Here is a 12,629-nt window from a genome sequence, read left to right on the forward strand (position 1 = left end):
TTGAATTTTCATATTTCTGGTATCTTTCCTTTGGTGTTTTGTTATTGTGGCTGGGGGTATCACAGTCCACTCATTTCACCCTGATGTCTGGCTTAGATCCCGAAGGAACTGACACTTCTGGACAGCAGAAAATAGCCGGGCCCAGAATTCCCACCCTGCCTGCCTTCTCTGGCTCAGCTGGCTTGGGGTGTGGGGGCTCAGAGCCTCTTAAGTCACTCTCAGAGGCAGGGACCAGCCTGGGACAGAAGTCCCACCCCACCTACCTTCTCTGGCTTGGCTGGCTCGGGGTGTGGGAGCCCCGAGGCTGTTAGGTCTCTCCCAGCAGCAGGACCAGCCTGGGCCAGAATTCCCACCCTGCCTGCCTTGGGGCATGTGTGCCCAGAAGCTCTAAAGTCTCTCTACAGAATGGGGAGCAACCTGAACTGGGGTCCCACAGCGGGCGGCTCCCATCTGCTCCAGTGCAGGTCTCGGGTCCTCTGTCTCTGCTCCTCAACAGCTGCAAATTGGTCACTTGAAGGGTGAGAGCGACACTAGGAACCAACTACTCCACCATCTTGACCAGAATTCCCGTATTAGTCCGTTTTTGTTGCTTATCACAAAGTACATTGAACTGGGTGATTTATAAAGAAAATGAAATGTATTGCTTACAGTTTCTGAGGCTGGGAAGTCCAAAGTCCATCTGGTGGTGGTGACAGTGACCCAGGGCTCTCACATTGCAAGATGGTGGAAGCAGAGAGAGACAGAAAGATAGACATGGAGACATGTCTACATGTCTATTAATCCATTCACTACTGCACAGTCCTACAATCCAATCACCTCTTCAAGGCTTCACCTTTCAATTACCATAGTAGGATCTCCCACCCTCTTAACAGTCACAGTTTCTGATACATAAAAGCTTCTAATACATAAAACTTGGGGGACACAATTCAAACTTCAAGGAGTTTGGGGGAACATGATTCAATCCACTGCATTCTGCCCCTGGCCCCTCAAAATTCATGTCCTTTTCACATGCAGATGCATTCATTTCCTCCCCAAAGTCTTAACTTGTTTTAACTCAAAGGTCCAAAGTTCAAAGTTCCATTTGTGAATTAAAAACAAGTTATCTACTTCCAAGATACAATGGTGGGACAAACATAGGGTACATATTCCCATTCCAAAAGGGAGAAATAGGCTAAAAGAAAGGGGTAACAGGTCTCAAACAAGTTGGAAACCCAGAAGGACCACAATCTGTATTAGTCGGGTTCTCCAAAGAGACAGAATCAATAGGATATGTTATAATTATATGAGAGGGATTTATTAGGGGAATTAGCTCACGCGACTATGAAGAAAAGTCCCATGACAGGCCGTCTATAAACTGGATACCGGTATCGTGTAACTTGCAAGAATGTAAAGAAAAGCTGGTCTGGTAGGGGAGGGGGTTGATGACAAGAAAGGGGTTGCTAATTGTAGTAAGCTGGGGGCTTGTTTTTTTTTAATTTTTATTGAATCATAATTGATTATACATATTTTGGGGGTTCAACAGTGACATATGTTGATCAAATGAATATTACTAGCATGTACATTGTTACAAATTGTACTTATTCCTGATGCCCTGTGAAGGTTAATTCTAGGTGTCCACTTGGTTAGATGAAGGAATGCTGAGAAACCTAGCAAAGCTATCTTTTTAGGTGTGTCCATGAGGTGTTTCCAGCGGAGATTAGTATGAGAGTCTGAGTGGCCTGGGTGGGAAAGACCCAGGCCACTCAATGTGGGTGGGAACCATCCAATCTGCTGGGGTTACAAAGAGAACAAAAGACAGAGGAAAGAGGTGAAGCTCTCTCTCTCTCGATCTGCTGGAGCTGGGATACACTCTTCTCTCCTGTCCGTGGACATCAGAGCTCAAGACTCTTCAGCTTTTGGGTTCCAGAATTTTCACCAAGGACACCATCAGCTTCCCTGGTTTTGAGGCCTTTGGACTTGGCCTGAGCCACGCTACCAGCCTGCCAAAAATGAGCTGCTCCAGAGTCCTGTGTATGGTGCAAGTCACCAGGACTTTGTGCCTGGGAAGCCCATAATCCTCCTGAAATTTATAATGGAAAGGAAAGTTCTTTGAGTTACACTTATGACCTTTGAATCTGTTATCTTCAGAGCCATAAACCTGGTCCACTAGGCTATAAAATAGCTCACTCCAACACATTCTCCCTGAAGCCTGCTCCTTAACGTCTACCCCACACCTGCCCTAAACCAGAGTCTGCCACCATGACAAGGAACCAGAATGGAATCTGGGAGATGGAGAGTAATGACAACTTTGAAGGCTACATGAAGGCCCTAGGTAAGGGGCAGGTGGGGATGGGGTAGGGAAGAGATGTTGGTTGCACTGTGGTCTGCCCCTCTAGACAGTGCCACCATGGAGCTCAACAGACCTGTGTGCAAATCTTCACTCCTCTCACCCACAGCTGTGTGAAATCAGGCAAGTTAAACAAATTCTCTGAGGCTCAGTTTCCTCACCTGCAAATTGGGAATAACAATAAATGAGATAATGGTTAGAACATTCTTAGTACAGTGCCCAGTGAAACACTGAATGGAGGATAAACACATACACACGCGCATGCACACACAGAATAAAACCAAACTTGAGGGGATAACGCAATCACTCTTCTGACTGTGATCACCATTGCTTTGATAACCAGTTGGACCTGATATTACCGACAAATGACACCTGCATTGCTCTTTTGTCAGCTTTGTAATAGGGAAGCTGAAAAGAAGGGGCTAACAAATCTTTTAGCCTAGGGAAAATCAGGCCCACAGAAGGCTAGAAGAGGCGTTTATCATACCTCTCAAACAACCACTGCTTATCTGACTTCTGAACTGAGCTCCAGGCCAAGGGCTCTCGTCAGTGGATGTCCTGAGTTGCCTACAGGGTGGGTTTCTTGCGGGGCTGGTAGAAAACACGTAGCCCCGTCCAGCCTACAGGCTGTACGTGAAACCAGAGTGAGTGGGTCCACAGAGAGGAGCTCACAGTTGCTGGCTCCTCCCGTGCTCCAGGCACGGGGCAAGGAGCTTTGGCTGCCTGTCCTATTTCATTCCTACCGCAGCCTCCTGGTCACCTTTCCAACCATAAAGTCCTCCACATGCAGAGTTATCTCGCTGGAACTTCCCCCACATGCAGCCTGAGAAAAATGGCTACAGGTGGGGCCAGAGGTTCAATAATTTGGATATCATGGTGGGAAGTCTCTCTAAGAATGGAAATCATGGGTTTTGTTGTGCAATTAACTACTAGCTTCATGAACATTTCCACCTTGTTAATGAACAAGAGCCATGATGTGTTTTGCAATGTATAGAGCTTGGAGCTTTCTTCATGTACTTTAGACATGTTTCCAACACTGAATAGCTTTCTTTTGTCCTCCTGGCTATCACAATTTTACCTGTATATACTTGGGGGAAGAAAGGAAGAGGCAAAAATCCTCCTACCAGAGTCCCACCCTCAACCCTGTTGCACCTATGATTTTAGAGCCATGAGTGGTCAGTGGACATGGCATTCTGATTCTGGGCATGGGTAAATAGTTTGGAGCATAGCTCAGAACTATAATTCTGAACCATGATCATGCAGATGAGGAAACCAAACCATAGGTTTCAACATAGCTGGGGCTAGAGCTCAGGGCTTACTCTGTGACCTTGAACCACTTTTTTAACTTTTCAGAACCAAAGTTAACTCATGCACTAACTAGGGATAAGAGCATCTGCCTTGCCTGTCTGTAGATAATGTTGGATGTAGTTGTTGTTTTGAACAATTGAAAGAAATTGAACAGGGCTGTTTGGAAGTTTCAAGGTTTTAGCGGTATGTTGAACAAGCCAGACTCGTGGAATATATTTAGAAAGCAACTTTGTGTCTTTTGCTGCTTATGCTTAAGTAATAAAACGTCTTGTGGTGACTTTAGGTTTAAAATCCAGTTCCAGGTTAGTTTTTGGCTTTGCAGTGTGGGCCCCTAAAACCCATCTCTCCAGGCTTAAGGTGGGAGGCCAGCATTCCCACCACCCTCCTGGCCCTCTGGTAGCTGGGGGGATGCAGGGGGCACTGTCAGCTTTCTCAAAGAAGTCCTCTCTAAAAACAGACTTCCTCTGCACTCTTTCACACCAACTTACACCCTCAGCATGGGCAAGGGGCTCCGAGTCGTGAATATAATATTTGGATGTCTCCAGTACATGAGGTTTTGGATTGGCTTTTTAAATTCTCCTTGTCTCAGAGTTTCAGTCGAAATTTCCCACTTAACATCATATTTATTGATTTCACTCTAATGAGCAAGCTGTTTGACCTCTTTGTACCAGGGTCTCTGCAGTGTGGAGAGGGTAGGGCGACACTTTGCTGATTAAGATTAATAGCATAGGTGGCAATACTAGCTAAACCCAGAATGTAGATGTGCTTGGTGCCTGGTTTACCCAGCTGCAGATAGCCCACGTCTCTCCAGGCCCCAGGAACTTGCCCCAAATCAAGACCAGAATGCCCTGTGGAGAAATGCGTCAGCCAGAGTCACCTTCCCACTACTGATCCCTCTCACCTACCCATGGGGACATGGGGATGTTGAGGAGATGCAGGAACTGGCACTGATTGAAGACAGGTCTCAAGAGGCTCAGCCAGAAGCAGGGGAGGTGGGGCCGCTCAATCTAACCTGCTAAAAGCAGCCCAGTATGATTTTCTCCACCCCAGGCCTCAAGGCAGCGGTGCTTCCCGACACTGAGAAGTCAGTGACGCTTGCCTTCATTGCCCTTTCAGCACTGAGACCCTTGGCATTTGGGAAGTATGTGTGATCTTTTCAAATCCCTGGATGTGTAAATCCGTACGACTAAGTACAATGCCGTTCCCTGTCTATGAATTGTCACTTTCTTTAACCCCCAGCAGGAGCTGGCTTTCTCTGTGGGCCTGGCCATTGGTTCAGTAGATTATTGGTTCAGTAGGGAAGGAGAAACTCTGTTGAGTTGCCAGTCTAGGCAGCAAGCTGGCTTTGTCCCTAGCCCAGTGACACTCCCCACACTGGACTCCCCTGTGACTCAGTTGGCAGCTTCAGCAGAGTGACACGTCACGGCAACCTTTAGGATTGCCTCAAATTATCAAAGTCATTAAGTGTTGAAAGACTGAGTGCCAAGGGTCAAAGTGCCTCCTCTCCTGACTTCTTGGGCACCTGGTGTTTCTTAAGACTCTAGATTCTTTCTTGACAGCAAGGAAAGCACGTGGTAAACTCTTTAACCTGGGGAATTTGTCATGTCCTGAGGTCCTCCTTCAGGCCAGGTCAGGGGATGAGGGAGTGGGAGGGGTGGTCATCATTTTAAGGGGGGGGCAAGGAGGGAAGATATGAGAAGGAGGTTCCAGTAATGTGAAGGAACGCTGGGGAAAGCCCATGACCTCTGCCCAGGATGGGGAATCACTCGACTCCCCTACCAAAGCTCTGGAAGTTGCCCGTGGAAGCCAGGGACTGTGCCATCTGAAGCAGGACCAAACCTGTTCTCAAGGAGCTCAAACTGGCAGGCAGTCAAGTTACAGTCATGCACAAATGCTGTTCCTGTTTTTGATGTGGCAAATCATTACTATGTGGTAAGTCACCCCAAAATGTAGTGGCTTGAAACAACCACAGTCATTTTCTTATTACCTCTCACAGTTCTGGGAGTTAACCGGTTCTCCTAGGTGGTTGTCACTTGGGGGCTGTCACTTGGGTGCAGGTGGAGAGTGGCTAGGGCTGGTGCCATCGCAAAGGCCTCCTCACTTGTATATGTCTGGCAGTTGGTACAGCTGGCAGCTGAGAACTCAGCGGGGGCTGATGACATCTACATGAGCTCTCCCCACGTGGCCTGGGTTTCTTCACAGTGTGCTGGCTGTACCTGAAGAAAGAGGAGGCAGAAGCTGTGTGGCCTTGTAGGACCCAGCCTCAGAAATCACCAGGCATCACTTCCACTGTATTCTATTGGTCAAAGTGTCACAAGCCCACCTGCATTCAAAAGGAAGTGACATAGACCCCACCCTTCAGTGGGAAGAATGTCAAAGCCACATTGTAAGAGTAGCACATGGCATGAGAGATATTGTCACAGCTATTTAAGAAAATATAATCTGCCACAGATGGGACAGTGGGTGATTCTGTGGCTTGAGCCTGAAAGGGCTCTGGTCACAATAGAACAACAGGCACAAGAAGAGTGTGCAGAGTGGTGTGCGGAACCCGCACCCCGCGCCAGTGGAGGTCCTGAGTACTTCTGGGTGGGGTTTGAAGGAAGGAGAAGCTTGCTCCCTGTAGAGATGTGCACAGGCGCGGCCCCAGGTGCACAGGCCTGGGCCCGGGAGACCAGGAGTTGTACTGCCAGTGGGTGAAGTGCAAGGTGCGGGTAGAGAAGAGACTCTGGAAAGGCAACAGGATCTTTAAGGCGGTGTGTCACACGTTTTAAGGATCTTTAAGGAGGTGTGCCTCTCCTGCAAGGAGACGGTCTGGGGAGAAGTATATGCCGAGAAGAGAGATGCCATCACCACTCACTGTGACAGTTATGGGGTGAATACAGCAGCAAGACTGTCAGGGAAATGAACAGGATATGGCGATGGTCCTGGGAAGATGGTGATGCAAAGCTAAGAGGGGTGAGCAGAGAGACATCCAGAGCAGGAACCAGACTGGATTTGGTGACTGGGTGGGGAAGAGGCAAGAGGAGTCAGCCTAGAAAGTGAAAAATGACCTTGCAACTTTCATCAGTGAAGAGGGGGTACATACTGGAAGGTGTGTGTCCTAAAATTACTGAGATAATGTTCAGTTTAGACCGATTTTTAGGAATCTTTATTCCATAACTTGAAACTATTTGGAAAAACCTCATTCTTCTCTTAATTCACAAAAGAAGGTGAGGATCATTTTCTATGAAGACTATCTTTTTCATTTAAATTAACACGCACAGACTTAAAAGGGCAGTGACTATGCAAAATAGTTCTAGTGGGTCTCTGGAAAGCTCCACCAGGAAGGTGGTGTGAAGTCACACAGTCCCTACCCGAGCCATCTCACCAGGAAATGTTTCCCAAGTATCTGCAATGTGCAAAATCACACCCTGACTATTTAGGATCTCAGAGTCTAGCTGCAAAGGTGGGCATGTGCACAAACTCTTCTCATACCGTGATAAGCACTGTGCTAGAGCTTCGTATACATCACTTCATTTTACTTATTTAGTTTTCAACGAATGTACTGAGCCTCTATGACATGTCAGGAAGTGTTCTAGGTACTGGCAATATGTGGGGAGTGAGCAGACAAGTTCCCTGCAGTCATGGAGTTTACATGCTGGTGGCAAACAAGTAGGAAACAAATAGTTTAAGATGATGTTAGGTAGTGGTGAGTGTTGTAAAGATAACAAAAAAGAATGATGGGGTGGAGAGTGACGGAGGTCCGGGAAGGCCATCTGAGGAGGGGAAAGTGGAGCTAAAGCTCAAACGCTGAGCAGTGTTGTTCCTGGCACAGGGACCAGGGGGTGCACGGGCTTTGGGCGTGTCCAAGAATACAGGAAGGCTGCTGTGCGGGGAGTGTGCTGAACAGGTGCAAGGCCTGGGAGGGGATGAGGGGGACAGGTGGGCAGAGTTCAGACTGTGCCGGCCTTGTGATGGGAAGACAGAGTCAATCCTCCTTATTTTCTTTAAGGATCACTATGGCTACCGTGTGGAGAAGGAACCACAGAAGGGCAAGGCTGAAAGCAGGGAGGCCCGTTAGGAGGCTGCTGCGTTGCCCCGGCAGGAGATGACGGTGGCTTGGGCTAGGGCGGTACCTGTGCGGCTGGAGAGGAGAGGATGGATTCAGCATATATGAGGATTTGGAGGTGAAGCCAACAGGGCTTGCAGATGAACATGAAGTGAGAGGAAATGCAGGAGGTGACGATGGCTTCCGGGCTTAGGCCTGAATGACTGGTGTTAGGTCAGCGAGACAGACAGACTAAAGGACTCCTAACCAAACCTTATCACATGAGGTAGTTTATTTCCAGTGAATCTGGAGGGGAAACTGAAAGATCATTTTTCCACCCCCATACAGATTAGCAGAGGCTTTATAGGGTTTGGATTTGGGAAGGAAGGGGTTGAGGGAAGAGCCTAAGTTCTGAGAGGGGGTTGGGCAGCTGTTCTGAGCACTAACAGCTTCATGGTTTTCCTATTTTTTACAAGATCCTGTTTTGTACCAGATGTACCTATCAGAGCACACGGGCTTTGAGGGAAAGGGAGGCGGGGTCGGGGTGAGGGGGCAGTCAACACGGCTGTGCTTATGCTAAGCTGACTGCGAGCCTAGGATTCTTCCCTTTATATATACATACACATATATATATATGAAGGGAGAAGGGGGGTGGGGTGAAGATCTTTGCTTCTGTATCTGCTTCAAGCTGATTAGGGATGATGAAAGTTACGGGGTGTTTGAGGAGCCCAGTGGTAACCATTGGTATCAAACAGCTTGAAGCACGAGGACCATTTTGAACTGTTGGGCAGCAGTGGACTCCGTGGTTCATCGGATGAAAGCGAAGAGCATTTGAAATAAAAAAGGTCCTATTGTTAAGCCTAGAACTAGAAGCAGAAGAGGAGTTGGCAAAGGGGTTAGAAAGGAGACCCCCTGGGGCCATCATGACCAGGACATGTCTGTTGTTTGTTGAATTTGAGATGACCTGTCACGTAGTTTTTTTGCTGCATCTCAGACTATTCCAGACTGGTTAATATGAAAACAACATTCTTCCCCTAGGAAGAGACAGGTACCTCTTTTTTCAGCAGTTACGATGTCCAGGGCCCCTCTATATTGAAGAACCATTCCTGCCAGTGAATCTATTTGATTTTGCATGGTGGTAAGAGTGGAGGCCATTCCATCTAGAGTATGACAGAGGACTTTTGACAGTTGTTGGAAATAGGTTGTGGCAGTGGTAACACCAGCTATTCCTGTCCCTAGAGCAGTGGAAATTCCTGGGGTAGCCAGTACGGGATGAGGAGTGGAGCAGCCCACTTATGATGGGCCACAGAGGAGGGAACTGTGGCATGAAGGGGAACCTGAACAGTGTGACTGTTTGGCAGTCAAGTAACAGTGGGGATCTGGAACACTAAGGTACAGGTGCCAGACCAGTTAGAGGGAAGGCAGAGGCAGGATGAGGGGCCACAGAGGAAGAAGACACCCAGGTAGTAAGACAGAAGCTATAGGTGACAGTGGCTAGCCCTGGGGTTTGCTTGGTGTCCTCCAGGTCCCACACTGAGTAGGCTCTGGAGAGGGTGGCACCAGTTAGGGGCTGGTAGGGAATGCTGGTGGGAGAGAGACGAATGCTGGTTTCCAAGTGAGAGGAAGAAGTGGGTGCTGTCTGTGAGGAGTTGTAGTTGGGAAGATGCGTTGAGAGAGAGAAGCAAGACAGGAAGACTTGTCGAAGCATTTTCACCAAGGCAGTCCTTCCAGCTGGGTATGTGGTGACGTTCGCTGGCATAAAGTGGTTGGGGTTGTTGGTTTGGGGGTAATGGTAAGAGCAGGTTTATTCCAGGAGATGGATGGGGAGCCTGAGAAGCAGAGATTGTTCCTCCAAACTTGGGTGGATAATTTTGTGTTAGGGAATTTGAGGCTTTGGTTGACATTGTTCAGTGGGGAGCTGTTCAACAAAGGTTCTATAGGTTTGGCCCAAGAATGATCGGTGAATGCAAAGGGGTGCTTGAGAAACAAGGTATGTATGAGTAGATATGGGGCCCCAGATATCTTAGACTGTTTTGTGTGGCTATAACAAAATACGTGGAACTGGGTGGTTTATAAAGAAAAGAAAATTTATTTTGTTTGTTTCTGAAGCTGGGACGTTCTAAGCCCATCTGGTCGTGGTGACAGTGACCCAGTGGTCTCACATTGCAAGATGGTGGAAGCAGGGAGAGCAGAGCGGAGATAGACAGACTCTCCTCTTCTTTTTTAAGCCTTCAGAATCACACCCCTGACCACCATTTTTAATTCATTCACTACTGCATGGTCCTACAATCCAACCACCTTTTCAAGGCCCCACCTTTCAATTACCATAATAGGATTTCCCACTCTCTTAACAGTCACAGTGGGGGCTAAGTTTCTAATACATAAAACTTGGGGGACACAATTAAAGCTTCAGTGAGTTTTGGGGGGACATAATTCAATCCACTTGGGTTTAAGATATTGTATTATCTGGGGTGCTATTAGTTATAAGTATGTTTCTGGTCTGCTGGCCACAGATGAGGGGTGAGTGTGTGAGATTGGGAGATTGAGTTTTAGGAGTGAGAAAAAAATCTAAGGGTTCAGGGAAGGACTCAGCAGAAATTTGTAGGTGTAGCTCATGGAAGATCTTATCCAGATAGTTAGGTTAGCCGGGAAGGCTGAAGTTTGTTGAGTTTGAGTAGAAAGACAGGGGAGAATGTGACTGGTTTAGGAATGGCTGTGTAAGGTTTATGAAAGAGATCCAGCTATTGATTTGATGGCTGGACTGAGTAGTGAAGATATTTATGGTGAGGATGAGCAGAAGGTGTGACCCGAGCATTACGGAGTATATTTGGCAAACAGGAGGGTGTAGGTAATAAAAGTAAACTTCTATAACTGACCTAAATTGAAGTTGGCCACTCCGGGGTTGCTGAAATCTCCTTGGAGGTTTAACTCGGGGGGTGGGCAGTGTTGAAAAGGGCACCACGAGAGGCTGAGATGTAGGATATAAAGGAAGGCACCTAGAGCAGGAGCGTGAAGAGAGTCAGAAGGCCCAGGAGTGAGAGGAGGCCGAGGACTGGGGCGGTCGTGCTGTGACTCATCTGTACTAGCCTGTCCCTCTGGTATCTGAGAGAGCCAGACAGTGGTGGGGCCAGTGTTGGTTATTCTGTAATGAGAAGGAGGTGACAGATTTTGGAGAGATGGGTTTTGAGGAGGCATCCCCTCCGGGTCTGGAGCCTTTTTAAATTTTGAATGGTGTAGCCAATGTGAGAATCCCTGCAGTTTGGCTGTGGTGGGTGTGGTTAAGACTACTTGATGGGGTCCCTTCCATCTAGGTTTTAAATCTGAAGAAGGTTGATGGACCCATAAGCCAGTCCCCTGGCTGTATATTTAATGAGGTGGGATCATAGCGTAGGGCAGGCTATGGGAGCATGGTGTTGGCATGTTCCCTCACTAGGTGTTGGGGGGAGTGTGTGGTGGGCCATAGGTCTGAGAAACAAGGAGTTGTGTCTCCGCGTGGAGGAACAGACACTTGTTGGATTACAAAAGGCCAACCAGACATCAACTCAAAGGGACTGAGATCTGCTGGTTTTCAGGGGAGGGCATGTAATCTCATTAAAGCGAGGGGTAAGAGGAGTGTCCATGGTTTTTCAAAGTCTAAACATAGTTTGGTAAGATGTTGTTTTAATAAGCCATTAGCCCTTTGCCTAAGGATTGAGGTCTAAAAGGGATGTAGAAGTTCCATTTGGTTCCTACTATGGAGATTATTTCTTGGGTGACCTTAGCAGTAAAAGCAGGCCCATTGTCTGATTGAATTGTTGTAGAGTGTCCAAAACGGGGAATGATTTCTGTTATGAGTATTCTGGCCACCTCTTGGCCTTCTCTGAGGTTGTGGGAAAGGCCTCTATCTACCCCGTAAAAGTATCCACCAGTGGTGAGGAGATAGTGGAATTGTTTGACAGTGGGCGTATGAGTGAAGCCTAATTGCCATTTCTGTCCCAGGAAGTGTCCTGTGATTTGGTGGGTAGAAAGGGTGTGGTGAGGCTTTTCCCTGAGGGGAGGTGGATGCACAGACAGTGGAGTCTGTAGTAATTTGTTGTAGTTGTGAGAATAGGTTGGGACAACACACTTGGGTTTGAATGAGTTTTAGAAGAGGTTTGAATCCCACATGGAAGTGATTGTGGATATCTTGCAAGATGTGGGTTTGTTGGTTGTGAGGTAGGATTATTTTGTTATGTAAGTAGACCCAGTCTCCTTGTATCTCAGCTCCCATTTGGCAATCACGTAAATGTTCTTGTGGACAGTGTGTTGGAGAATATGTGGAAGTTATGGCCGTGATCTTGTTATGTTGGGAGGTGGCTGCACGTTTTCCCTCAGTGTCTGCAAAACTGTTTCCTTGAGCAATGGGATCAGTGGGGGACTGCTGTCCTCTGCAATGTTTGACGGTGGCTGCCTTTGGAAGCTTGACTGCCTGTAGGAGTTTGTGGATGAGGTTTCTGTTTATAACGGGAGTTCCTTTGGTAGTTAGGTATCCCCTTCCTTGCCAGATAACTGTGTATGAGTGTAGGATACTGTAGGCATATTTAGAATCAGTGTAAATGTTAGTGGTGGTGTCTTTAACCAGAGTGAGGGCTCCTGTTAGAACAATTAGTTCTGCCTGTTAGGAAGTGGTGACGGCTGGCAGAAGGTCTGCCTCAATGACTTGGGCATGAGTCACAATGGCATATCCTGCCTTTCTGGAATTGGGATTGAGGTTGCCATCAATAAACCAGGCTGGAGTATCTGGTAGCTTTGACTGACTGATGTGTGAGAAAGGGGAGAGTAGGAAGTCTATCATTTCTGTGCAGGAGTGGGTAGGTTCGGGTGTGGTTGGCATGGGGAGCAGAGTAGCAGGATTGATGGAGGCACATTTTTGGAAAGTAGTAGCAGGGTTGCTAACTAATAAAGCATACATTTGTTGTATGCGAGACAGGGAAAGAAAGGAAAGAGCTT

The 12,629-nt window shown here is 47.5% G+C and overlaps 1 protein-coding gene across 1 annotated transcript in view; it reads left to right on the forward strand.

The window, feature by feature from the left end:
• Positions 1–2,238: 2,238 nt before the first annotated feature.
• Positions 2,239–12,629, forward strand: part of RBP2 (retinol binding protein 2) — a 40,703-nt gene continuing 30,312 nt past the window's right edge. The window contains exon 1 of the mRNA XM_063115291.1: positions 2,239–2,311. Coding sequence (XP_062971361.1) covers positions 2,239–2,311 — 73 coding nt within the window. The remainder of the gene's footprint in view (positions 2,312–12,629) is intronic.

The sequence above is a fragment of the Cynocephalus volans genome, chromosome 11, assembly GCF_027409185.1.
Source record: "Cynocephalus volans isolate mCynVol1 chromosome 11, mCynVol1.pri, whole genome shotgun sequence".
Classification (NCBI taxonomy): Eukaryota; Metazoa; Chordata; class Mammalia; order Dermoptera; family Cynocephalidae; genus Cynocephalus; species Cynocephalus volans.